At 37.3% G+C, this 27300-nt stretch overlaps 1 protein-coding gene and 1 non-coding gene across 2 annotated transcripts; both read left to right on the top strand.

Moving 5' to 3' along the window:
* On the top strand, positions 1-27300 carry LOC110917650 (O-acyltransferase WSD1). Its single transcript, XM_022162135.2, has 6 exons — positions 1-774; positions 23365-23437; positions 23538-23605; positions 24105-24320; positions 26720-26857; positions 26945-27300. The coding sequence occupies exons 1-6, from the start codon at positions 40-42 to the stop codon at positions 27089-27091; spliced, it is 1377 nt and encodes a 458-aa protein (XP_022017827.1). The 5' UTR covers positions 1-39; the 3' UTR covers positions 27092-27300.
* LOC118488565 lies at positions 8108-8214 on the top strand. Its single transcript, XR_004885109.1, has one exon. It is a non-coding gene; the product is annotated as a small nucleolar RNA R71 (small nucleolar RNA).

Here is a 27300-nt window from a genome sequence, read left to right as displayed (position 1 = left end):
TATACAGCCCTCTAACCAATATCCCTTTTGCTCTCAAAAATGAATACTGAGCACGACGAACCACTATCCCCGGGCGGCCGGTTGTTCGTACAACCGGCAACTCACCAGGTCATAAACACCGCTTTCGGCCTCGAACGCACGATTGAACCCGATGCCCTCCTAACCGCCATCTCCGACTCTCTCATAACCAAACACCCTAGATTTTCCAGCCTTTTAGTCACGGACAGTGACGGACATGAACATTGGCGGAAAGTCGAACTCGACATCCACCGCCACGTCATCGTCCGTCCGGACCCGGTAGGCGAAGGAGATAACAATGAAGAAATAGTCAATGACTACCTCGCTGACCTCGCGGTCTCCTCTCCATTGGACACTAATAAACCTTTGTGGGAGTTCCATCTTCTAACCGCGCACAAGTGCGTGGTGATGCGTGTTCACCACGCGCTTGGCGATGGAATCTCCATCGTGTCGTTGGGGATAACTATGTGCAGAAGACTCGATGATCCAGAACAAACGCCGACGATCGAACATCTAGTTTCGTCAACACAAAAGGCTGAGAATCCGGGAAGGCTTGAAAAGATTTTGAAAGTATTGAAAATGGTTTGGTTTAGTTTGATGTATGCGTTTGAGTTTATAATCCGGGCAGTATGGGTTAAAGACAGAAAGACGGTGTTGAGAGGCGGAGAAGGGGTGGAGTTGTGGCCGAGAAAAATTGCCACAGCCAAGTTTAGCCTTCAAGACATGAAAACGGTGAAGAACGTCGTCACCAACGCGGTAATATTTTAACTTTTGTTATATTTTTAGGTGTCATCGTGCGTGCGTAATAGCCATGCTAATCTTTTCGTTATCATTTTAGTTTTATCATCGGATTCCATTCGTTTTACGTACTATAAGCAAATTAAAAGGTATTTTGAAAATTACAACCGGCAAAAATAAACGTTCATAAATACATTCATCACCAACCACATCGACAAATCATTTATTCTTTACAAACGTATATTCCATCTATTTGTAATGCATATCATTTTTTTTTTTTTTTTTGAAAGGGAAATGTTAAGTCTTTTCTGTTGTACATCAAATATTATAAAATATTTTATTTCTTCGTGTTTGAACTTGTGAACCTTCTTTAAGTAGCATATGTGTTTAACAAGCGAGCTGGCCTACATTGACGTATTGCATCATCATATAGTTACGACTAAATTTCATATTGTTTAAATATTATGCAGTTAAAATAAAAATATAGAGTAAATTACAAGTTTTGTGTTTTATCTGGATACCTGATTTCAGGTGTCGTCTTTTGACGTAAAAATTGATGGGATTTTTTACTTTTTGTTTCAAATTCTTGGACGTTGTGTCCCCTGATCCTAACCAAGTTAATTTTCCTTGTTAAATCTGGTCAACTAATGATATTTTAGTCTTTTTACCTATTTATTTAATATTATTTAAAAACAAATAAAAACATACTTTTAAAAAATATTAATACTATTATTATATACATATCTTAACTCCTCTCTCTCTACCCCACACACACACTCTGGCTCTCTCTACCATCATCACCACCCCTAACTACCACTACACCAACCACAACCCATCATCACCACCCCCAAATCGCTTTCCCAAACAACCCAAATCACTAAGCACTAACCATAACCCACCATCTTCACCCCCAAATCGCTTTCCCAAACAATCCATATCACCAACCATCACCGCTAAACCCACCACCACATTCCCTATCACCCACTACCACATCCACCATCACAACCCACCACCGTCTCCACCATCATCATCCATCACCACTCAACCCACCATCACCATCCATCACCCACCATCACATCCACCATCACAACCCGCCACTGTCTCCACCATCACCATCCACCACCACATCCACCATCATAACATGTCACCGTCTTCACCATCACCGCTAAACCCACCATCACTACCCACCACCAGATCTACCATGACAACTCACCATCGTCTCCACCATTACCATCCACTATCACAACCCCCCCCCCCCCCCCCACACACACACACACACACCCTGTCTCCAGCATCACCATCCACCACCGCTAAACCCACGATCACATCCACCATTATTATCCACCACCCACCAGCGCTAAACCCACCACTGTCTCATATCTAATGAGACCCCAACCTGTCACCATCCACCATCTCAGATTTGGAGAAGGTTACCATCTTAGATTTGGAGAGCATGTGATATAGAGATGAGAGAGAGAGTGCAACGTTTTTTTTTATTTATACATTTTTTTATTTTTACACAATAGTCCCTTGATATAAGTTATTTACACAATAGTCTTCAGGGAGATGAAATGACAAGAATGCCCTTATGCGTAAGGCACATGACCATACTTAACAAGAAAAATTAACTTGGTTAGGGCTAAAGAACACAACGTGCAAGATTTTAAACATAATGTACAAATTCCATCAACTTTAACGTCAAAGGACATTATCTGAAATTAGGTATATAGATAAAAAAAAAAAAAAAAAAAAAAAAAACTTAATTGCTCAAAAATATAATAATATATATTCAAGAGTTTTGCAAGTTGTTGTATATACATATATAAGCGTTATAGTTTTTTTAACAAATTATTAAAATTTATATAAACTGATTTATTAAAGTTTAATATGTCAATAACAAACACACTTACTCAATAAAACTCATATATCCTAGAGTAATACATAGACTTTGTACTCAATAAAACTGATATATTCTAGAGCAATCGATAGAGTTTGAAGTTACGATGAAGGCAAACATTTTTTCTATCCAAAAAGGTAGATATGTTGTTCTTAGCGAGACCTCTACTTCTAAAATACATCTTTTGACGTTTACAATATAGTAATCTAGTAGGTAACATAAGATGCAGGTAAGGCCTCCTGTAATAGGCTAATGCCCACACCCATGTCATCATTTCACACCCCCACACAATTTCCAGGTGGACGTTTTTTTTTTCAGCATGAGCTCTTTCTCTGTGAGCCAAATACCGGGCGTGTAGCTGATGTGTGCGAAGTGTAATATAATTTTAGATATATATTTAAGCCCTTTTTATACTTTTAGCCAAGTTTTAAATTTATAAAACACGATATTTACTAACATTAAACACACATATGGGCAAGTGCACCCATCGTGGACGTAGTATAGTGTTGGTAAGATACCGAGATCGTCCAAGGACACAAGAGCTTTTAGTACCGGTTTATCCTCAACGTCTAATCAAATCAAAAAAAAATTAGAAAAGGTTTTTAAACTAAGAAAATAAAAACTAACTAAATGCTGAAAAATAAAATAAAAATAAAAACAGATAGACAAGATGAATCACTTGGATCCGACTCGTGTATTAGTATAACCTTTGATTATTTTCGCACTTTTGCACTTGTTTAAGAGATTATCTTAGTTATTGTAGTAGGCCACTCTTTTGAAGGCGACGTTACCCTCAACCCAGTAGTTTGAGTCAGCAAGGATACAATCCTAAAGGGTCGGATTATTGAAAGATAATGAATTAAGTTATTAATGCAAATTATGGTAGGCCCCGCTTTTGGCGGTGACGTTACCCTCGGCTAAGTAGTCTGAGTCAGCAGTGATACAGTCCTAAATAGCCGGGGTATAGTATTAATAGTAGTTAACTTATGAGGGGGGTCAAAGACTTTGGATCCCCGCCATCCAATACCTATGGGCATTGAAGGAGATCCTACTAAATTTGACCCAGGTCCCTTGCAGGACCTCTAAACGCTGAACAAGGGCAAGACCTTTACCAAACCGTTCCCTTAACCCCCGACCAGGTAGCCAACATACCTCCATATAGACCGTGGAGATATGAATGGTGAAAATCTTTTATTGTATATAGACAGTAAAATAATGCCAAGACACCACGGACAAACGATAAGGAAAGATCACCTTCAACATAAGTAACTAGTTATTAAAGTCATTAGTACAAAACCAAATAAAAAGTGCAAAAGATTAAAAATAAAAAGTATTATACTAAACACTTGTCTTCACCAAGTGATGTAAGAGACTTAGGCAAACATGGCCTTGATTGTCAAGAACTCTTACGATCAATCTTGGATCCCGAGACGACTCACACACTCTATGATGGACAATGGATGATGGTGGTGGATGATGGTGTTATGGTGGTGGTGGGTGGTGGATGAAGTGTGAGAGAGGTGGTGTGCCAAGGGATGAGTTGAAATGAAACCAAGCACTCCTATTTATAAGCTGAACAGAAGGCTGGGCACGGCCCCGTGTCCGCTGGACACGCCCCCGTGCCCGTCTGACACTCTCTCTCTTCATTAATTGTAATTCGCAATTACAATTAATGCGCCTGCTGTACTTTCGCCACGCCCCCGTGCTCACTGGACACGGCCCCGTGGTGGGCAATAGAAGCTTCTATAGGTTTGTCTTTTCTGCTGCTTCTTGGGCACGGCCCCGTGCTGGCTGAGCACGGGGCGTGTTCAGTCTTCTGACTTCTCTTTTCTGCTTGGGAGGATGCCGTTGAGGGGTCGGGCAATCCACTTTTGTTCCTTTTCTTGTATTTATATTAGAATTAGCTGTCTTTTTGCTTCTTTTGCGAATTTGAGCTCATTTTATCCTGAAAATACAAAAGGAAGACAAAAACACTCTTTTTCCAACATTAGTACTTAAAAAGGGTTAGTTTTATGCCTTAATTGATGTAATTTATATGTTGCATTTTACACACATCAAATACCCCCACACTTGAACTTTTGCTTGTCCTCAAGCAAAACTCTTTAAATATGTGGCTTACACTCCCAAATGGAATGGGTAGAAGAGAAGGTTTTTGGCTTGTCATAGAGTGTCGGGAATCCAAGATCTTTTTGGGTTTTATTTTTATTTATTTACAATCCTATTCGTTATGATTTATTTAGAACGTTTCATAAGAGAAATTACTTATTAGGGCATAGCATGCCTTTTTAAAATTTCATTTATATACAAGTTCACATACCTCACGGGAGAAATCACTCAACACTCGGCCGAAGGTGTATTTTTAGTGGATCACTCGAGAGCAGCATGGAACTTATTCCTACCATAAGCTTGCCAAGCAATCAATCCTCCTCCTTTTTAAATATATACCTTTGTAAATATCAAGAGGACTTTTGGGTGAAGGGTTAGGCTTGGGCTAAAGGTGGGTAGTTGGGTTAGTGGTTAGTAAAAGGGCGAAAAGCGTAAAAAGCGTCGGTTTTTGTAAAACACTTTGTTTTTAGTGACTTTTTATTTCGAAGTATTTCTCCAAACAAGCTTTTGTTTTAATAGCTTTGTTTGTTTGTTTCTAACTTCATCATTTTTTTAGTCACACAAAAAACCGAGCTTGATACTAAAATAAAGGGTGAAAATAAAAAGGGTTTTTGGTGGGTAAAAAGGTTTTTTTAGGGTAAAGAAATGAAAGGTTTAGGCTCAAAGGGGTTAACTAGGGGGATTTTGGGTAGGTGGTAAAAAAAACTAAAAAATAATGGTGTAGAAAGAAAAAATGGTTAGTCCTAATGCCTCCATCATTTACTTACTTGGGTTTAAGTTGGTAAGGACCGGGAATGAATCGTCGTGGCAAGTTCTAGAGTTGTAAGAACCAAGCGGCTATTCACACAAGAAACGAAAAATGAGCATTTAGTCTAAAGATGTAAATTTGTATGCTCAATAAAGGCTCAAAACTCACTTTTGTGGGAATGGGTTTTTATGTGATCAAGTATATATAATCAAATTTTAACTAAGCTTGTCATGCCGTTTCATAATTTTCTTATGTTGGTTCTTGTTATCACGGCGCTCTCAGTTGTAAATTTGTAAAAATATAACCTTATTAATCTTAGGATTCCAACTTAAACTTTAGACAAATAAAAAAAATGAATTTTTTTTGAAAAAATTGGGGTGTTTAGCGGTTCCAATAGAGTTTTGTGTAAGGCTTCTTAATAGGACTTGCAAAATTTCAAGGTTTTAGCTTCCCCCCCCCCCCCACTTAAATTACACATTGTCCTCAATGTGTCCCAAAAATAAATTTTTAGGTTGATTGGATGTGTAATGTGGTGTTAAAAAGCAAAGATTTATGTTACTGGCAGTCTGGACACGGCCCCGTGGGGACCGGACACGGCCCCGTGTTCAGGTGCCAGTAACAAAAATTAAAGAAATGAGACAGAAGTCTGGACACGGGGCCGTGTCTGGTGAACACGGCCCGTGTCCAGTTACCTGAACTGGGCATTTTCTGCAGGGGTTCAGCACGGGGCCGTGTTGGTTGGACACGGCCCGTGTTGAGCCTTCTGTAATGGAGAAATTTGTGTCGGGTTGCCTTGTTCTTTTGCACGGGGCCATTTTTCTCGGTTCCCTTTTCATCCTTTACCACCATGAGTGTGTTTTATTCCTGCAAAATAAAACTAAAAGATTAAACTAAACTAAGGATAGTTCCGCGGAATGCCTCCGTGGTGCGCCACGTTTATAAGGGTCCTTGGCTAGACCCAATGTGAGGTTATATGTTTTCTGAGTGGGATGTTTGGCATCCCATGTTACACCGTCGGAGAGCCGCATCCAAACTTGAATCAATAACCTTCATGTAGTTGACCGGGTCGTCATCTTCTATTCTCTTCCCAACTCCGGATTTTACTTCATCATCCCCGTACCTCAAGGTGAGCGTTCCATCATTCATATCTACCACTGCTTGTGCGGTGGCAAGAAATGGTCTCCCTAGTATGAGGGGGACCTCGGTGTCTTCCTCCATATCGAGTATGACAAAGTCGGTCGGATAGACGAATTTGCTTACCTTTACCAGGACATTTTCGATGACACCTTGCGGGAATTTGACGGATCGATCAGCAAGTTGTATGCTCATTTGTGTAGGACTCGTTGTTCCTAGGCCGAGTCTTTTAAACATTGATGAGGGCATGAGGTTAATGCTAGCCCCAAGATCGGCTAGTGCATTACGAACGGGGGAATCCCCGATTGAGCAGGGAATCGTGAAGCTTCCGGGATCGATTTTCTTTTGGGGAAGTTTGTTGAGTACGAGAGCAGAGCATTCTTCGCCTAAGTTAACTAATTGCAAAGTTTCAATTTTCTTTTTATGAGTGAGGAAGTCCCTCATGAACTTAGAGTATTTGGGCATTTGGGTTAGGACATCAATAAAAGGAATATTGACATGCAATTGTTTTAACAGACTTTCGAATTTTGCGAATTGCTCATTGGTCTTTTGACGAATTAACCTACCGGGGTACGGAACTCGAGGAGCCTTGGCAGGCTCTGATGATGGAGGGGAGTTCTTTTCCTGCAGAGGCAAGGGTATAATTTCTTCTGTTGGCGGTGGCGCCTCCTCAGGCCCCACGGTTCGGTTTCGTAACGCGATGAGATGAACTTGCGCTTTTGGGTTTGTTTCGGTATTGCTTGGTAATGCACCTTGTGGTCTCTCGGAAAAAATTTGAGCTAGTTGATTTAATTGTTTTTCTATGTTTTGAATACTAGCTTGTTGATTTCTAAAATTTGACTCTAATTGTAGAAACCTTTCCGAGTTTTTCTTTTCAGTGTCGGAGATGAGGCGAGATACAGTATCTTCAAGCCTTTCTCGTCCACCTTGTTGAGTGAAATTTTGTGACTCGTTTCTTGGTTGTTGAAAGTTTGTTCCTTGGGTTTGTTGGTTACTACTATTGCCGGGCTCTCTCCAACCAAGGTTTGGGTGGCTTCGCCATCCTTGTTTGTAGGTGCCCGTTGGAGGACCCGATGGCCTAGGTCTATTATCAATGTAGCTTACCGACTCTTGTTGATCTTCCGTTTCTTTCATACAACTCCAATTTTCATGTGGCCCACCACACCCTTCACAAGCCATAACCGAGACTGTTTTTGTCATTTCTAATTTTTTTTATTTTTGAAGAAAGGGCCTCGATTTGGGCTTGCAAAGAAGTGCTTTCATCAACCTTATGGGCGCCCGGAGCAATAGATTTATTGCCTCGGGGAGTGTGCCACTGAAAATTGGTTTGAGCAATTTCCTCAATTTGGTTATATATTTCATGCGGGCGGCGATTACCTAAAAGTCCCCCGGAGCTAGAGTCAAGCGTCTGCCTTGTGTGTGGCAACAATCCATTATAGAAAGTGGATACTTGTTGCCATATCGCAAGGCCATGATGTGGACACTTGCGTAATAGTTCCTTGAACCTTTCCCAAGTTTCATATAAGGATTCCCTGTTCTCTTGTGAATATGTATTAATTTCAGTCATTAATTTAGCCGTTTTAGCGGGAGGGAAATACTTATATAGAAATTTTTGGGCTAGTTCATCCCAGGTGTTTACCGATCCAGCTGGGAGGGCGTTGAGCTAAGCTTTCGCTCGGTCTTTTAGTGAAAAAGGAAACATTCGGAGGCGGATGGCGTCATTTGATGCTCCATTGATCCGAAAGGTATCACATATTTCTAAGAAATTAGTAATATGTAGATGGGGATCCTCGTCCGCAAGCCCATGGAAGGTTGCGGAGTTTTGGAGCATTTGTATCAAATGCGGCCGAAGTTCGAAGTTATTGGCTTCAACATTCGGTGCATTGATAGCGGCGCCTAGGTTACCAACGGTGGGTCGTAGATAATCCATGAGGGTACGTTGGTCCGCCATGGGTGGATTCCCCGAAACTTTCTCTTGGTTTTTAGCTTTTAGTCTTTTTCTGAGAAAGCGTTCGGGTTCTTCTAGAGGTTCTTTTATGTCCTTATTAGAACTGGAGCTCATACACTACGTAGGATGGCGTCTGGTTCCAAGTCCTGCAATAAAAACAGAAAAGAATGCTGGTCAGAAGGTTCACCACGGCCCCGTGCTCAACGAACACGGCCCGTGGTCGGAGTTACAGTGATTGTTTTCCAGATCCCAGTTACTGGAAAGTTGGACACGACCCCGTGTTGCACCGACACGGCCCCGTATTCAGCCTTCTATAACTTGGAAAACTAAAAACTGCTAGTAACGATGCTGGGCACGACCCGTGTCCGACCAGGCACGGCCCGTGCTGAGCTCTGCAGAAGCTGAAAAACTAAGAAAATCCTAAAAAATTAAAAAGAAAAATAAAAATATGATTAGGCCGTTGATTCCTAACTTTCTTAAAATCCTTGTGTCCCCGGCAACGGCGCCAAAAACTTGATGTGTGCAAAGTGTAATATAATTTTATATATATATTTAAGCCCTTTTTACACTTTTAGCCAAGTTATAAATTTATAAAACACGATATTTACTAACACTAAACACACATATGGGCAAGTGCACCCATCGTGGACGTAGTATAGTGTTGGTAAGATACCGAGGTCGTCCAAGGACACAAGAGCTTTTAGTACCGGTTTATCCTCAACGTCTAATCAAATCAAAAAAATTAGAAAAGGTTTTTAAACTAAGAAAATAAAAACTAACTAAATGCTGAAAAATAAAATAAAAATAAAAACAGATAGACAAGATGAATCACTTGGATCCGACTCGTGCATTAGTATAACCTTTGATTATTTTCGCACTTTTGCACTTGTTTAAGAGATTATCTTAGTTATTGTAGTAGGCCCCTCTTTTGAAGGCGACGTTACCCTCAACCCAGTAGTTTGAGTCAGCAAGGATATAATCCTAAATGGTCGGATTATTGAAAGATAATGAATTAAGTTATTAATGCAAATTATGGTAGGCCCCGCTTTTGGCGGTGACGTTACCCTCGGCTAAGTAGTTTGAGTCAGCAGGGATACAGTCCTAAATAGCCGGGTTATAGTATTAATAGTAGTTAACTTATGAGGGGGTCAAAGAGTTTGGATCCCCGCCATCCAATACCTATGGGCATTGAAGGAGATCCTACTAAATTTGACCCAGGTCCCTTGCAGGACCTCTAAACGCTGAACAAGGGCAAGACCTTTACCAAACCGTTCCCTTAACCACCGACCAGGTAGCCAACATACCTCCATATAGACCGTGGAGATATGAATGGTGAAAATCTTTTATTGTATATAGACAGTAAAATAATGCCAAGACACCACGGACAAACGATAAGGAAAGATCACCTTCAACATAAGTAACTAGTTATTAAAGTCATTACTACAAAACCAAATAAAAAGTGCAAAAGATTAAAAATAAAAAGTATTATACTAAACACTTGTCTTCACCAAGTGATGTAAGAGACTTAGGCAAACATGGCCTTGATTGTCAAGAACTCTTACGATCAATCTTGGATCCCGAGACGACTCACACACTCTATGATGGACAATGGATGATGGTGGTGGATGATGGTGGTGGATGATGGTGTTATGGTGGTGGTGGGTGGTGGATGAAGTGTGAGAGAGGTGGTGTGCCAAGGGATGAGTTGAAATGAAACCAAGTACTCCTATTTATAGGCTGAACAGAAGGCTGGGCACGGCCCCGTGTCCGCTGGACACGCCCCCGTGCCCGTCTGACACTCTCTCTCTTCATTAATTGTAATTCGCAATTACAATTAATGCGCCTGCTGTACTTTCGCCACGCCCCCGTGCACACTGGACACGGCCCCGTGGTGGGCAATAGAAGCTTCTATAGGTTTGTCTTTTCTGCTGCTTGTTGGGCACGGCCCCGTGCTGGCTGAGCACGGGGCGTGTTCAGTCTTCTGACTTCTCTTTTCTGCTTGGGAGGATGCCGTTGAGGGGTCGGGCAATCCACTTTTGTTCCTTTTCTTGTATTTATGTTAGAATTAGCTGTCTTTTTGCTTCTTTTGCGAATTTGAGCTCATTTTATCCTGAAAATACAAAAGGAAGACAAAAACACTCTTTTTCCAACATTAGAACTTAAAAAGGGTTAGTTTTATGTCTTAATTGATGTAATTTATATGTTGCATTTTACACACATCAGTAGCGGATGAGATGAATGATAAGCGTGTGGTTCACCAACTTTTTATCATATTCACACACTTCACTTTTATTTAATTTCAATGTGAAATCGAGTGAAAACAATCCTTCTTACGTGACAACGACGTTGTAGTCATTTTTTTCACTTTTTAATAAAAGCATTACGTATAGTCTAAGAGAATCAATGCATCAACCATATTATAGTAATAATAATGATAGTAGTAAATTATCACTAGCATAAGGTAGCGAGTAAACTATCATAGCAACATACAAAAGAGCAAAAATGTAAGAAAAAGCAGCACTAACCCCTTCAAAATACATATATATACTCCCCTAAAAAGTCTATATGACAAAGTAACACTAAGCAAGGCTAAGGCTAACACAAATAAAAGTATAGGAAAAGCTAAGTCCTCAAGATAAATCTATACATTCCCTTAAAAATCCATAACATTAAACTCACGACTACAATAACTCTCATCCCTGATCATGTCCTTGGAGAGATGTAAATCTTGCAGGTATCGTCTAATCTACTTATATGATGTTAGTTTGTGATGCATTCAGTGGAAGCAATTCAAAAGGCCTAAACACTTAGGAATATTGTCAAACGATTTGAACCGAAAGGTTTCAAATAACAAGCTTACAACTATTTTTTTATATCAAAATTCAAAAGCCTAACAAAACAATATCGAACCCTAATGTTTACACTAGAACTTAGAGATAAACTACGAGACTAAATATGAAAACATCGAATATCAAAATCTTGATTCTTGGCACTTCAATCCTCAATCCCGTAGCAACAGTCGACCCAAACTCGCTAACCCACGAGCCCAACGCCGCTTTAGGAGCCCAAACTATGACCAAGTAAAGTCTCAGATCAAATGGCCCAATGAATCCTAGTTCTACATGTTGGCCGATGAATGCTCCCGCATCTGTTTGAGTATGACTTTGCTCCTCCTCCCACTATGAGGGTTTCATACTTGTGTCTACTTGTTGAACTCTAACCCTATAAAATTTCTCTTTAAGTTGGAATATTATAAATCGTATAAATTTCTCAATCTTATTTAAAACTGTGGGTGAAAAAGTCACTGCCCTCTTTGAGGAATTTCATTGACTTATATAACAATTTACAATGCATGAAACAAGGAAACAAATAACCGAAAATATTAAATACAATTACAACAATGATAAAAGAATATTGACTCGGATGATTTCTAGGAGAGATTTAAGTGATGATTGATATTATCTATTATCCCCCTGCAAGCGAAACGGCGGTGGACGAACCCGTAGCAAATCCTGAAAGTGCTCGAACTGAGGTCGAGGTAAGCTTTTGGTAAAGATGTCCGCTAGTTGAAGCTTGGTTGGAATGAAGCGAGTATGGAGCTTGCCTGACATGACTAATTCCTGAACAAAATGATAGTCAAAGTCAATGTGCTTGGCCCATTTGTGAGAGACCGGATTTTGACTCATAAACAAGGCGCTGCGATTATCACAAAGGAGAGTGGGTCTTGTTGGCGGAAGCGCATGTAGTTCCGTAAGCAAGTGAGTAATCCAAACAATCTCTGCTGCAGTGTTGACCATTGCACGATATTCGGATTCGCAACTGGATCTAGAAACGGTTGGTTGCTTCTTTGCACTCCACGAAACTAGATTTCCCCCTAGAAAAATGGAGTATCCATATGTAGACCTCTGTGTTTCAATGCACCGTGCCCAATCGGCATCGGAATAACCTAGAATGCTAGTGAACCGTGGACGTTGGAAGACGAGACCATGAGAAATGGTTCCTTTAACATACCGAAGTATGCGTTTCACCAGTTGGTAGTGTTGTTCGGCCGGAACATGGAGAAATTGGCAGGCTTGGTTTACAGCATAAGAAAGGTCGGGGCGGGTGATTGTTAGGTATCGGAGAGCTCCCACAATGGACCGATATAGAGTAGGATCAGAGAAGGGTTGACCATCGGATACGAAAGTGTCATTTGTGGAAAGAGGAGTTGAGACCAGTTTGGCATCAACAAGCCCGGCTCGAGTAAGAATGTCATTAGCGTATTTGGTTTGAGTGAGAAATAGGCCAGTGGGATTATAGACGACCTCGAGACCCAAGAAATAGCTTAGTTTCCCCAAGTCCTTGATAGCAAACTCCTTATGTAGACGACTGATAAAAGCGGTCAGTAAAGTGGACGTATTACCGGTAAGAATTAGATCATCGACATACACTAAGAGATACATAATAGAGTCACCTTGATGAAAAACAAAAAGCGATGGGTCCGCACGACTACATGTAAAGCCGTAAGAGATGAGAAAGGAACTAAGCCTTTGAAACCAAGCTCACGGAGCTTGTTTAAGCCCGTAGAGAGCTTTGTTTAATTTGCAAACATGATTCGGGAATGTTGGGTCAACGAAACCCGGTGGTTGTTCCATGTAAACGGTTTCGGATAGTGAGCCATTAAGAAACGCATTTGTTGACGTCTAGTTGATGAAGAGGCCAAGAGTTCATAATGGCTAATGATAGGACTATGCGAACCGTAGAGGCTTTGACTACCAGACTAAAGGTGTGGTTGAAATCAAGTCCCGGTATTTGTGTAAAGCCTTGGGCGACCAACCGGGCTTTATGTCGATCAAGGGAGCCATCCGAACGATATTTTGTGCGAAAGACCCATTTTGACCCAACAACATTCGTCGAGTGAGGGCGGGGTACTAAGGTCCAATTACGAGTACGTTGAAGGGCTTTGAGTTCGTCTTGCATTGCAAGCATCCAGTGAGGGTGTTTAGAGGCGCTTTTGAAACCCTTTGGATCGGACGAGGTGAGTAAGGTGGCATGAAGGCTGTGGTGCATAACATCGGCAAGATAAGAACCATATTTGGGGTTTGGTTTTTGTATGCCGGCTTTGGGGCGGGTTAGCATTGGATGGGAAGATGTGTGGAGGGGCAGCGGGTGAGGAGGGGACTGCCGAAGGGGGAGAGGCAGCCGAAGAGGTGGGTAAAGTTATATCGGTTTCTGTGTGGGGATTGGAATTTGAAGGAGGAGTGTTAGGTGGGGGTGGAATATTAAGGGAGGAGGTGGAAGGAGAAGTGGGCGGCTGATTGGTTGAGGAGGGAACAAAAGGTGCATGAGGTGAATGTTGTGCATGGGAAGCATTGTTGCATAGGGAGCAAGGAGGGGTATTAGTGGTTGGTGGGATTGAGTTAGATGGATGAGAAGTAGTAGATTGTGGGACAGCGGTGGGGTCTTGATAGGTGGAGAGAAAAAGTTTGCTAAGATCCATGGAGGATGAGTCTTGAACATAAGGAAAAAAAGTTTCATCGAAGCGAGCATGGCGTGTCACATACATGCGTGAGGTTTGAGGATCAAAACACTTGTAACCTTTATATTGTGGTGCATATCCCAAAAAAATGCAAGGGGTGCTTCGAGGAGCTAGCTTGTGGGGAGCGTAGTCTCGAACATAAGGATATACACAACATCCGAACACGCGAAAATTGTTGTATAGAGGTGGTGTTGAGAAAAGAACCTCAAATGGAGATTTATGATTGAGAATTTTAGAGGGCAAACGATTAATAATATAAGTTGAAGTGGTGAAAGCGTCTACCCAATGAGTGACTGGAATGCAAGCATGAAATAACATTGCAAGACCCGTTTCCACAATGTGGCGATGTTTTCTTTCGGCTCGTCCATTTTGAGGAGCGGTGTACGGGCACGAAAGGCGATGAAGAGTGCCATTTTCATCAAAAAAAATTTTCACATTTTGATTTACAAAGTAAGTGCCGCCATCGCTTTGAAAAACTTTTACTTTTCGTGAAAATTGCGTTTGGACAAACCGTAAAAAGGTTTGTAATGTGGAGTAAAATTCATTCTTTGTTTTTAGATGATATAACCAAGAGAAACGAGAATGAACATCAATGAAAACAACATAATATCTATATCCATCAATACTAGTAATAGGCGAAGGGCCCCATAAGTCACAATGCACAATATCTAATGGATATAGAGCACGTTTATCATTCAACGCAAACGGTAATTTATGAGATTTTGCAAGTTCACAAGGAGAACAAACAGTTGGTTTAGGCAAAATAGAAGTGAAAGTTAAACAACCATGTCTTTTTAAAACGGAAATAGTGTCAAAGGCAACATGCCCTAAACGATTGTGCCACAACTCAAAGGAGGCTTTATTTGACGAAATAGAAGCAACAAAGGCCAGGTTCTGTTCTTGAAGCACGTAGAGACTGTTTTCACACCGACCCTGGGCGAGAGGTTGGCTTGTGTTCCGGTCCTGAATAACAAAAAACGAGTTTGAGAAGAGAACATCAACAGGATAATCGTTAGTTAACTTACTAATAGAAAGGAGATTTTTGGTGATGTTTGGAATAACCAAAACATCATTCAAAGACACATGATTGTTTATAGAAGTGTGACCCTTGTGAGAGATTGGTAATGATTTGCCATTACCAAAAACAACAGTGGAGTTACCGTTATACGGAGAAGAGGTATGAAGATTACCGGGGTTATCCGTCATGTGGGACGTGGCCGGAGTCAGCAGTCCAATCTGGACCATCTGTTGTAACCTGACATTGAGCATGGAAGGCCTGAGCAATATCTTTATCACGGTTGGAGGCGGCTGCAAAAGAAGAAAGCTTCGGACATTTGTTTGCATAATGTCCATTGGTCCGACAAAGTTGACAATGGGGAGCTCTGCGAGGAGGGCGAGTAGAGGTGTTGGAGGTAGAACCACGGTTGTGAGGGGATAATTTAGATCTGTGAACAGGGCTCCCATTAGAACGGGAGTGGGACTGATTTGCCACAAAGGCGACTGGGGCCGGGTTTGGTGGGTGAAGAGTGCGAAGGAACTGCTCCTGGCTTTCAGCCTTGGTGAGCAGTTCCCGGAAGGAGAGAGGATCACGATTTGTTCGAATAGCAGTAGACCAGCTCTCGAAGGCTGACCGGAGACCACAAAGAAACCAATGGGTTTTATCGATTTCAGGAACCGGGTGACCGATCGCTGTTAACTGGTCACAAACGGCCTTGAATTTCCGGCCAAATTCAGCAACAGTGGAGGAACCCTTGGTAAGTTGCCGGAGACTATAGCGAAGGAGATGCACCCTCTCAAGGGAGGTATTGCTGTAAGCCGCCTCTAAGGCACACCAGATTTGACGAGCCGAAGTGAGACCGAGGATTTCAGCAACGGCCTCTTCGGTCAGAGAAGAGTTAAGAATGAGAATGGCTCGCTGATCTTTATCAACCCAGGAAGCTTAGTCGGGGTTGGGAACTTCCTTGGAGTCGACGGTTACGGTGGCCGGTGGAGGTGAATCAGAGCCATCAACATGTCCGACGAGCTTCTGATGGGCAAGGAGAGGAAGAATTTGGAGAGGAAGAATTTGATTCCTCTAGTAAAGGTAGTTGGTGGAGGACAATTTTAGAGTAATCATATGTAAGATGGTAGCCATTAGAAGAGATGAATCGGCTGTGGAAGACATAGGTTGCAGGGTGGGTGGGAAAAGAATAAAGAAGATGAAAGAAGGGGTCAGAGAAAAAACCTAGGCTCTGATACCATGTGGGTGAAAAAGTCACTGCCCTCTTAGAGGGATTTCATTAACTTATATAATAATTTACAATGCATGAATCAAGAAAACAAATAACCGAAAATATTAAATACAATTACAACATTGATTAAAAAACATTGACTGGGATGATTTCTAGGAGAGATTTAAGTGATGATTGATATTATCTAGAGTAAATTACTTTTTGAGTCCCTGTGTTTTAGTGTTTTAATCACTTGAGTCCAAAATCAAAAAGTTTAACGCCCTGAGTCCCTAGCCATTTATTTTATAACGTTTTGAGTCCAATTTTGTTCATTTTATAACGATTTGAGTCCAAAAAATTGGACTCAAAATGTTAAAATTTGGACTCAAAAGGACTCAAATGGTTAAAGAAAATGCTTATAGGGACTCAGGTCGTTAAACATTTTGCTTTTGGACTCAACTAGTTAAAACTACTAAAACACAGGGACTCAAAAAGTAATTTACCCTATTATCTATTAAAAACATTGATACCTGAAATCAGAGGCGGAGGATAGTGGGTGCTCGGGGGTGCACCCGCCCACCCCAATATTTCGGTTAGAAGTGTACAAGTTCCGATTTTTCGTCCGAAAATTTTAAAATTATATAGGATCGCCCCCTAGATTATTTTTCCTAAATTGTATATTCTAAATATTTATAAACTTTGTACATAAATGATGGGTAGTTTGGTAAATATACACTTTGTTTTCTTTGAAACTATTATTATTTGACCCGATTTGAATCGAATAGCCAACCTAACCCGAACCGAAAGATAACGATAGGAAAAAAGTTTTTTGGGTCCCATTACTTTACGCCCCCTCGAAACTTTTGTTAAAGCTCCGCCACTGCCTGAAATGTTATAAATAAATCATAATAATTTATAAACCTTATTAAAAACATTAACACTGTGAATATCTTTTACAACAGTTTGATAGTATTAGTAGATAAATTATTAAATTAATAAGTTAACTAGTATTAAACACCCTTCGCGTTGCGGCAGAGCGGGCACTAATGCCACACTACTATCAATGACCACCGACACTGAAGTTGCAGTGTTAATGCGAAGAAATTAAACCGAAACGCAAAACATAGAATAAAATAACTAAGTTGATTTAGGACTCGCGCGTTACGATGAACCCGCGTCTATTTTTTCCCATTTGACAGGTTCATCGTAATCTATATATAATATATATCATTACCACTATACAAACCATAATGCATACATTACAACAACCATTGCATCAATATGTTGCAAATTATATTTATACAAGATTTTGGCTAAATTAATTAAATTATTATAAATAATAGTAATTTACAAAGAAAACATCACAACTTTGAATGGATCAAAACGATTGAATATGGTAAGATAATGAAACCATTATTTGATTAGGGTACACTCATTTAAGCACAATATACAACCATACATGCATATAAAACATATTGAATTTGGTAAGGTAATGAAACACTTATTATTTGATTAAGGTACAACCACTTAAGCACAACTTACAACCTAAATTTGACTAAGATACAACCACTTAAGCACATGTTACAACCAATGATGTTGTGATTAAGTTGTAAAATTATTAAATAATTTGGGTTAAAAGTAAAATAATAATTAAATACAAAAAAAAATCAAGTGGGTACAACCATTTCCATAATATAAATTTCCAACAAATTGTTGCAGTATGTGTTGTACCCCTTGCTTGGGGGGTTTTTCAAAAAAAATTGTGATTTTTCATTTTCAACCCAAAAGTGTTAATCTTTGTATTTTAACACTTTTAGTTTGTTTACTTTTAATCCAAAACTTTTTATCTTTTGTAATTTAACCCAAAACTTTTTTATTTACAACTTTGGTCCCCATACTTTTTATCTTTCGCAAGTTTTTCGTTTTACGTTTCGTTCTAAATTTTGCGAGCTAATACGTCCCAACGTGCGTGTGTGGTTCAACGTTTTTCGTCTATTTTTCACATTTGACAGGTATGTTGCAATGTGTCTACTTTCCCCCTTTGGCAAGTTCGCTACAACGGGCGGATCATACATTGACTTAATTATTCTTTTCTACGTTATTTTGCGAGTTAACACGGCGCAACGTGCGTGTGTAGTTCAACGTTTTTGCGTCTATTTTTTTTCATGTAACAAGTTCGTCACAACGCGTGTGTCCTAAATCGACGTAGTTATTTTTTCATGTTATACGTTTCGTTCTTATATTTCCGCATTAACACGCCGCAACTTGAGTGTTGGTGGTCGCTACCAGCGGTGTGACATTGATGTTATTTGGCATAGTTTTAGGCCCCCGTCGCAACGCGGGGGGTGCTTAATTCTAGTTTTGCTAAAATTACAACAAATAATGCAACAAAATGTTATAAATTAATATATAATTAATATATAGTTAATAAGTCCAACTTCATAAAACAACATTTTGTAGAAGAGACATGTGAAGAAAGCTTTGTACAAATAAGTTTACACAAAGTACAACAACTATTGCACCAATTTGTTGCAAATTGATAGTATATAATATATAATATAATAGATTTGTAAACTTATTTTATAATTTATAATAGTATAATAAGGTATAGGTATTTATATGTGTTATTTTCAAAAGGTTCTTTTGAGGCCCACCATTCCCATGTCATCGGGCGCTTATGGTTACAGACACGAAGTCAAAAGCATTCCACAAACATAGCCCCACAATGAGGAGTCTATGGGAACAATGTCACCTAGGAGTTAATGAAGCCACGGACATATTTATGAAGGAAGGACATATTTGTATTGTAGATGGTCTAATAATTCACCCAATTTTTATATTTCTTTTGAGTATGCAAATTTTTATAAAGTGTGAGCTTTTTTTATAAAAAATACAAAGTAGGTTATGATGATCATTCTCAAGTCATGCAAAAAAACATGATTAATCTAGATAGCTAAGATATACAGAGTATCATATTCAAGAGTAGCGTGCCATTAATATTATTCAATTTATTTTATTTTGAGAACTAAAGAAATAATGGAGGCTTTTCCTCGCGATTCGTTCCGACATTTTTATATATTCATCTATAATCTCGGAACCTATGCCATAAGCCAATTGTTTAAGCACGGTCGTGACCCTTTGCAACGTGCTAAATCCAAGACTACCACGCGCATCCGTTTTTTGTTGAAAATATTCATATTTACTTGATAAATCGTTTGATATTCTAAGAAATAAATCGCGGATCATACGGAAACAATGCCTAAAAGTAGTATCATCATACATAGGGTTTGGTGAAAAATAATCATTTACTAATAAATCATATGTGGTGATTCATCGTGTACTATTTCTTCCTCTTAGGTTCTAAGGATCACCCTTCGTCTTCTGATACCAAACCACTAAAATTATTAGAGCAAGTCCCTTGTCATCTAACTAGAATAAAATAAGCTTCTCAAGCGAAGACGATGGCGAAGACACTGTAGATGACAAACGTGAGCCTTCCATTTTAATAAAATGATGTTAAAATTGGGAGTGAAAATATAGATGGGTTAAGAATTGGGTTGGATATGTTATGTGTTTATTAACATTTGGGTTAAATGAGTTTAATATGTAGGCATTTTTTTTAAATAAAAGAACATTTTTTAGTCAAACTAATTGTTCGCTAGTCTCCCACATCCAACAGAATGCGGCCACGTTATCTCCCACTTTGACCTTTACGTCGGTGGAATTCTTCTCGCCCCTTAACAATGTCGCCCTCCACACCGTTATGGGGTGGTGTGCTTGTAAAGTGCTCTATGCAATACTTCGAAATGTACTCATACTTAATAATCTTCTCCTAATTAATATTATTTAATGCAAGTTAGATTATTTAATTAACAACATTAACTATCGTGTTATCTTATTTATAATAAAGATTTAAATGTCTTTTCAAAAAAAGATTTAAATGTACATCTATCATTTATATTTTATAACTAAATACTATTTAAATTGAATATTACCTTATTTAAATACTTAAGTGTGTAATAACTAAATATTTACATAATAATAATAATAATAATAATAATAATAATAACAACAACAACAGCAGCAGCAGCTGCAACAACGGTAACAACAACAATAATAATAATACCCAAATATAATTAGTATTGAAGACATGCAGGTTCGATTGCGCTATCCAAAAGAGCCTTAGTGACGTCGTCGCATCGTATGGGCCAACCCACTTGGTTTAAATTAACTATTATCTTATTTAAACACTTAAGCAAATAAGCAAATAATTACTAAATATTTATAATAATAATAATAATTCCAAAATATAATTACTAAATACTTAAATATAAAATTATTAAAAATTTCTAATAATAATAATAATAACAACAACAACAACAACCCAATTATAATTGGTGTTTAAAGCATGTGAGTTAGATTACGCTTTACAAAAAAGTATCAGTGATACCTGTCGCATCACGCAATATTATCTTATTTAAATACTTAAATAATAATAATAATAATAATAATAATAATAATAATAATAATAATAATAATAATAATAATTCTGTAATATAATAAGTGTTTTAGACACGTTGAACTAAGTTGCGCTACGTAAATAAGCATCAACGACACCCGTCGCATCCCACGAATCAAGCCACTAGTTTTAAAACATGGTTGACTTGATCTTTGCGGTACCCTTGGTTCTCTGATGTGATCGATGCAAGCCCAAATCCTAGAGATCGCAAACATTGGGCTGGCGGAAAGAAAGCAAGGGTGACTTCATAATACGAACTTTCTTTTTCTTTTTCTTAATCCACGAGCAGCCCTTCTCAATTTAATTGAAACCCAAATGAAATTTAACTATCGCACATGATTTGAACAATTTTCTCCATTACCTAAAGAAAAAAAAAGTTTAATTTATTATAATGCTAATGCATTTAGCTATACATTTAACATGTAGTAATATGTATATAAACCGAACCGACCAGGCTATATTTTGTATTTTATGATATTTCTTATCAAAATAAAGTAAATACATGCCTTATACTCATATATTATTATTATTATTATTATTATTATTATTATTATTATTATTATTATTATTATTATTATTATTATTATTATTATTATTATTAGGAAAATTGATTTTTAATAAACCAACCTTTGTCCAGTTGGTAAATAATAATCTTACCTACGTAATTGGTATACAATAATCATACTTATCAACATGTTGGTACTCAATGAACTTCTGTTAATTTTTTTTAACTGAAGTTAATTTTTAAGTTTTATTTATTACACAAAAAGTCCCTGTAGTTGTAATTTACTAGTTTTAACTATTTTATAAAACAAAAAAACCTCAAGGGACTGTAATTTACTAGTTTTAAAATAGTTAAAACTAGTAAATTACAACTACATGGACTATTTGTGTAATAAATAAAACTTAAAAACTAACTTCAGTTAAAAAATATTAACGGAAGTTCATTGAGTACCAACATGTTGATAGGTAGGATTATTGTATACCAATTACGTAGGTAAGATTATTATTTACCAACGGGACAAAGGTTGGTTTATCAAAAACCAATTTTCCTTATTATTATTATTATTATTATTATTATTATTATTATTATTATTATTATTATTATTATTATTATTATTATTATTATTAGTTTATCTAATTTGAACACTTGATATATGTTTGTCTGAAAATAAACATATTTATGATTTCAACACCTTGAAATGGGTATCGTTGAGTGTTTTCTTTTCTATAAAATAATATTTTAGTTTGATCTAGTTTTTGAACACTTGATATATATTTGTCTAAAACAAACATATTTATGATTTTCAACACCTTGAAACGGGTATCGTTGAGTGTCTTTTTTTTTCTATATAAGGTGTATATTAGCAAGTAGATAAAATGATACTCTTACCACCGTTCATAGGCTTTCTGTAAGACCCCCCGTAACGGGGCGTTTTTTTTAAAAAAAATTGCAAAAAAACGCCGGATAACGCCGGAACCCCCATTACATGGGGCGTTTCCGGGCGTTTTTTTTGAAAAAAAATGGCTCCGGCGTGTTTATTAAAACGCTGAACAATGGTTTGAATGCCCAATCAATTGAGGACATGTGGGTTTAGAGAGAGAGATGGGGTTGTGGCCGGATTTTTTGGCCGGATTTTTGGCCGGATTTTTGGCCGGATTTTCTGGGTTTGCAGAAGGGAAGAAGAAGGGCATGAAGAAGAAGAAGAAAGGTTTTTTTTTTTAAACTTTGATATTGACACTTAGGCCCCTATACTTTTAAACTTTATTATTTTCTGTTTTGAAACATTAGGCCCTAAAGTAATTTTTTAGTATTGTATTTTTTTAATTTTCTGTATTTTACTTTCTGTTTTTTATTTTCTGTATTTTTATTTTCTTTATTTTTAAGTTCTGTTTTTAATTTTTTAGTATTGTATTTTTTTATGTTTTAAATTAAAAAAAATAATTGGGAAATGATTGCATGGGCATTATTTGAATAATGCCCCACTACACCATTTTATGGTATAATGCCCCTTGCTGACTGGGCTGCCACATGGCGCAAAACGCCCCATGAAAGGGGCATTATAATGTTTAACCATTACGCATGGTCTAATGATGGAGCTTAGGGTGTAACATAATTCAATAATTCTTATTGTATTCAAAAAAAAAATTATTATGAGTATAACTTCGAACAATACAAACACATTACACATATCAAACATCTTACACAATGGTCTTATCATACTAACTTTTATAATTTCAATTACTTATATCCTGTAGTTATTTTAGAAGCATGTACTTATATTCACCAAATAAGATAAATCATATAAATGTTTTGATTTGTCCGTACTCATTTTTAATTGGGCGAGACATATTGTTGTCGTCCGAACGCTTGGGACAGACTAAGACGCCTATCTCGTCTTGTCTCACCCAAGTTGTGCGCTTTCATGTACAAGATGATGAAAAGATACAAAACATTATGTATAGGATTGACTGGCATTTTCATTATTATGTGTTTAAACTTCATAACATATTAGTGAATAATGCAGACGATAAATGACGTTCTTTTTGGCGTAATATCATCAGGGCTATCAAAGTATTTGGACAGCCGATTACTAGACTGTATGTTTTTTTTATTTAATATTTATTAATTTGTAATGAATCAAAATTAAATTTCAAGTTTTCTTTCTTATCTAGTTAATTACTTGTCTTTAATTCTCAGATATTCAAGAGGGACTTCAAATTACGGGCGTCGCACTTGTTAATTTAAGGCCATCGCCGGGACTCAAGGTAATGTATCTTCAAACATCGTCGGGGTATATTGGATTTGTATCTCATATAACCACACATGAACGAAGATGTCCATATATAATGGGTATATACACATGTTATTATAACCTAGGGCGGAACAAGGGGGTCAGTAGCGTCAGCGGACCCTAATCATTGGAGTTTGTTAGGTTTTTATTTATAAAATTTGAGTATTTAGAAGGAAAACATGAGTTGGACCCTTAATTAGTTGTAGCCAGTAGAGAAGAAATCAATATAATAACCTGACTAAAAAGTTCTAGTTCTGTCTCTAATTTAACCCCAACCCTTTTTTATATCTAAAGGACTAGAGTGGTTAGGTTACTATTTATGTTTTTTTTTTTTTATGGTTGACAAATGAACATTCTAAATGTAACTAGTTTGGTTTTGGTTTAGTTTGTGGGGTTCAACGGTTTGGCTAACTTTTTATTAGTTAAATTTTATGCGGGTATATTCTAAGAAAGTTTGTAAACTTAATTATCAGGATATGAAAGAATTGATGAAGAAAAATGCAGGGACAGCAGGGTGGGGAAATAAAGTTGGTTTTATGCTCCTACCTGTTTACTATCATAGAAATCGGTCTGACCCACTTCAGTACTTGAAGAGAGCCAAACTAATGATGGATAGGAAGAAGTTGTCTATGGAGGCTTTTTTATCTCACCACATTGGATGCTTTCTTATGAAATTCTTTGGAGCAAAGGTGAAATTAAATTATGTTCATTATATATATATATATATATATATATATATATATATATATATATATATATATATATATATATAGGGTAGGGCTAGATAGAAAACCCTATATATATAAAAAACCCGAGAAAACCCAAGCTCCCGACATTTTTTTTTTTGAAAAAAATAACACATGTAATATACATGTTTTTAAGACTTTTGGGCCAAAAAAATCAAAAAAGCGCCGAAAGGATATTTTTTAAAAAAAAAACAAGTTTCAGCAATTTTCAGCGAAATTCTGTTTTTTTTGCTTAACACGTGTTAGGAGCTGAAATTTGTTTATTTTTTTTAAAAAAATCCCTTCGGCGCTTTTTTGTTTTTTTTTGCCCAAAACACTCTAAAACATGTATATTACATGTGTAATTTTTTTCAAAAAAAAAAAAATGTCGGGAGGTTGGGTAAAAATGGCTTCCCATTTGGGTTTCCAAAGTTTTCTAAGAATTTTAGGGTTTTTTATCTAGCATTATCCTATATATATATATATATATATATATATATATATATATATATATATATATACCCTTGTCTGGTTCCACTTATTAATCAATCTTTTCTAAGATAGTATCAAATAAGTCAACCGAGCTTGTATAAACTCAAATTTAACTAGTTTATTAGGGTGGAGGGTATAGTCAATCACCCTAGGGTGTTTGAGTGAAATCTTACACAATAATATTATGTCATGTCAACTCCTCATTCTACTCCCCATTTTACACTCAATCACTAGGTATAGTCAAACACCTCTCGATTAAAAAAAAAAAGAAAAAAAAAAAACTTGATTGGTCTCTCCTCTCTCCTCTCCTCTCAATCACACTCAATCCAATTCGGTGAACAATCACCGATTTTTGTTTCCTCTCTCTTGGTCACCGCACATGTTAAAACACAGGGTATAGTCACCGATTCGGTGACTCTACTCACCGCACAAGTCCCCGAGGGTTATACCCTCTACCCTTAGAAAGTTTGAATAATTTTTTTAGCTCGAGCTTGGCTTATTTTGTATTTATTAAATATTTAAATATTTCATTTATGCACATATACAATTATTTATATGAATATTTATGATTTCAACTTTTATTTATACTTAAAAATTTAATATTAAAAAGATGATAATTTGGTAGATAATAAGCTCTTTTAAGTTCGCTAAAGCCTAGTAAAGCTCGGTCACAAGGTCGTTTTTCAAGGAGCTCCAAATTAGGCTTGAGCATGTTCAAAGTTAACCCTACTCGAGCTTTTAGTGAACCCTCTCGAGTGCTAACGAGTGACTCAACTTGTTTACAATTGTATTAGTACATGTAGCTAAATCTTTGGCGGTAAACTGTATTTTTTTTTTCTTAAGCATGAGGAAAAAATATTGTGTTTAAACTATTAGTTATGAGACATGTGTTTTATTTTACAAAAAGAAAATATAGTTGACTTGTTATTTTTACATATAATACTAGCATATTATTTAAGAATAGCAAATTTATATAGACTAGAGGAATTATTATAACTCCACATGAGCTTGTATAATTTGACTGAAATATATCTTAGACAATTTATTGTATATTAGTTTACATATTGAAAACTATATGTAAATGTCAAAATATTTATGTTTATAGTGTACCTTTACACATCAATTGTATTTTTTTTGAGGTTTGAAGGGGCTGTTTGTTTAGCTCTTAATGATTCAGACCTCTTATTAGTTCAGCTATTAATTGTTCAGACTGTTTGTTTTGTGAGCAGATGTCTGAATGATTCAGACATTTGCCTCTGAATGATTAAGCATTATACCGAGTCTGAATGGTTAAGACCTTTAATCTGGATTGGTCGGACATTTGTCCCTTAACGATTAAACATTATACTGACTCTTAATGGTTCAGACCTCTTACTCGTTCAACACTTAATGGTTTAGACCTCTTACTAGTTCAGCATTTAACCATTCAGAAGTTGTCAAACAGCCCCTAAATGTTTTGATTTGTGTTTTTATGGTATACTTACATGGATTAAAACTATAGTTTTTATATTTTTGCTATGAGTTAATTACTGTTTCCGTCCCTGTGGTTTGTCAAAAATCACTATTTCAGTCCATTAGTTTAAAAATTGCGATTTCAGTCCCTGTGATTTCACTTTCGTAACCATTTCAGTCCACCTCGTAACCATCTCAGTCCCTGTACTTAACAGAATAATGGATTGAAATGGTTACGAAAGTGAAACCACAGGGACTGAAATGGTTAGGAAAGTGAAACCACAGGGACTGAAATCGCAATTTTTAAACTAATGGATTGAAATAGTGATTTTTGACAAACCACAGGGACGAAAACAGTAATTAACTCTTTTGCTATTGAATGTGAGTTTGAAGTAATGACAAACAATTTGCATGTGTAGTTTGCAAGCTCGCTTTCTTACAGAGTAGCTTGTAACACCTCTTTCACGTTTTCAAATGTGGTGGGCCCAAGAGATGAGATGACGGTTGCAGGCATCCCAATCAAATACATCAGAACTACAATATCAAGTTTGCCCCACGTACGATACTATACTCTCTAAGTACAAACACACATTTGTTAGCAAAATGTGTGTTATAATAATGGTTTGTCTTGATTTTGAATGCAGGCAATCATAATGCATATCATGAGTTATGCGGGAAAGGCCGATATGCAGATTCTAGTCGCGAAAGACCTCATTCCAGACCCCGAAAAGTTAGCAAAATGTTTTGAAGATGCACTACTCGAAATGAAAGAATACGCGGTACAAATATGAGAAAAATCGGTTAAGGTTTCTTTGAAACATATAAAAAATGATCCACTATAAAAGATTTAGTATGTTTTTTTCTGTGTTCGTACCCAAATGAGGTTATGATTATGATTCTATAACGGTGTCTTAAAACTAAAGAATGGTATGTTATTTCTCATATCATTCTATCTATTTTCATTACAAATAAATAATTGTTTTGTGCCTTCAGCTATAAA

This window comes from Helianthus annuus, chromosome 16 (genome assembly GCF_002127325.2).
Source record: "Helianthus annuus cultivar XRQ/B chromosome 16, HanXRQr2.0-SUNRISE, whole genome shotgun sequence".
Taxonomy (NCBI): Eukaryota; Viridiplantae; Streptophyta; class Magnoliopsida; order Asterales; family Asteraceae; genus Helianthus; species Helianthus annuus.
This window is presented reverse-complemented; position numbering and strand designations above follow the sequence as displayed.

Coding starts and splice junctions, on each gene's coding strand:
- LOC110917650 (XM_022162135.2), top strand. CDS start 40: ATGAATACTGAGCACGACGAACCACTATCCCCGGGCGGCCGGTTGTTC. Junction 775..23,364: donor AGAACGTCGTCACCAACGCG/GTAATATTTTAA, acceptor TGAATAATGCAG/ACGATAAATGACGTTCTTTT. Junction 24,321..26,719: donor TGAAATTCTTTGGAGCAAAG/GTGAAATTAAAT, acceptor TTGCATGTGTAG/TTTGCAAGCTCGCTTTCTTA.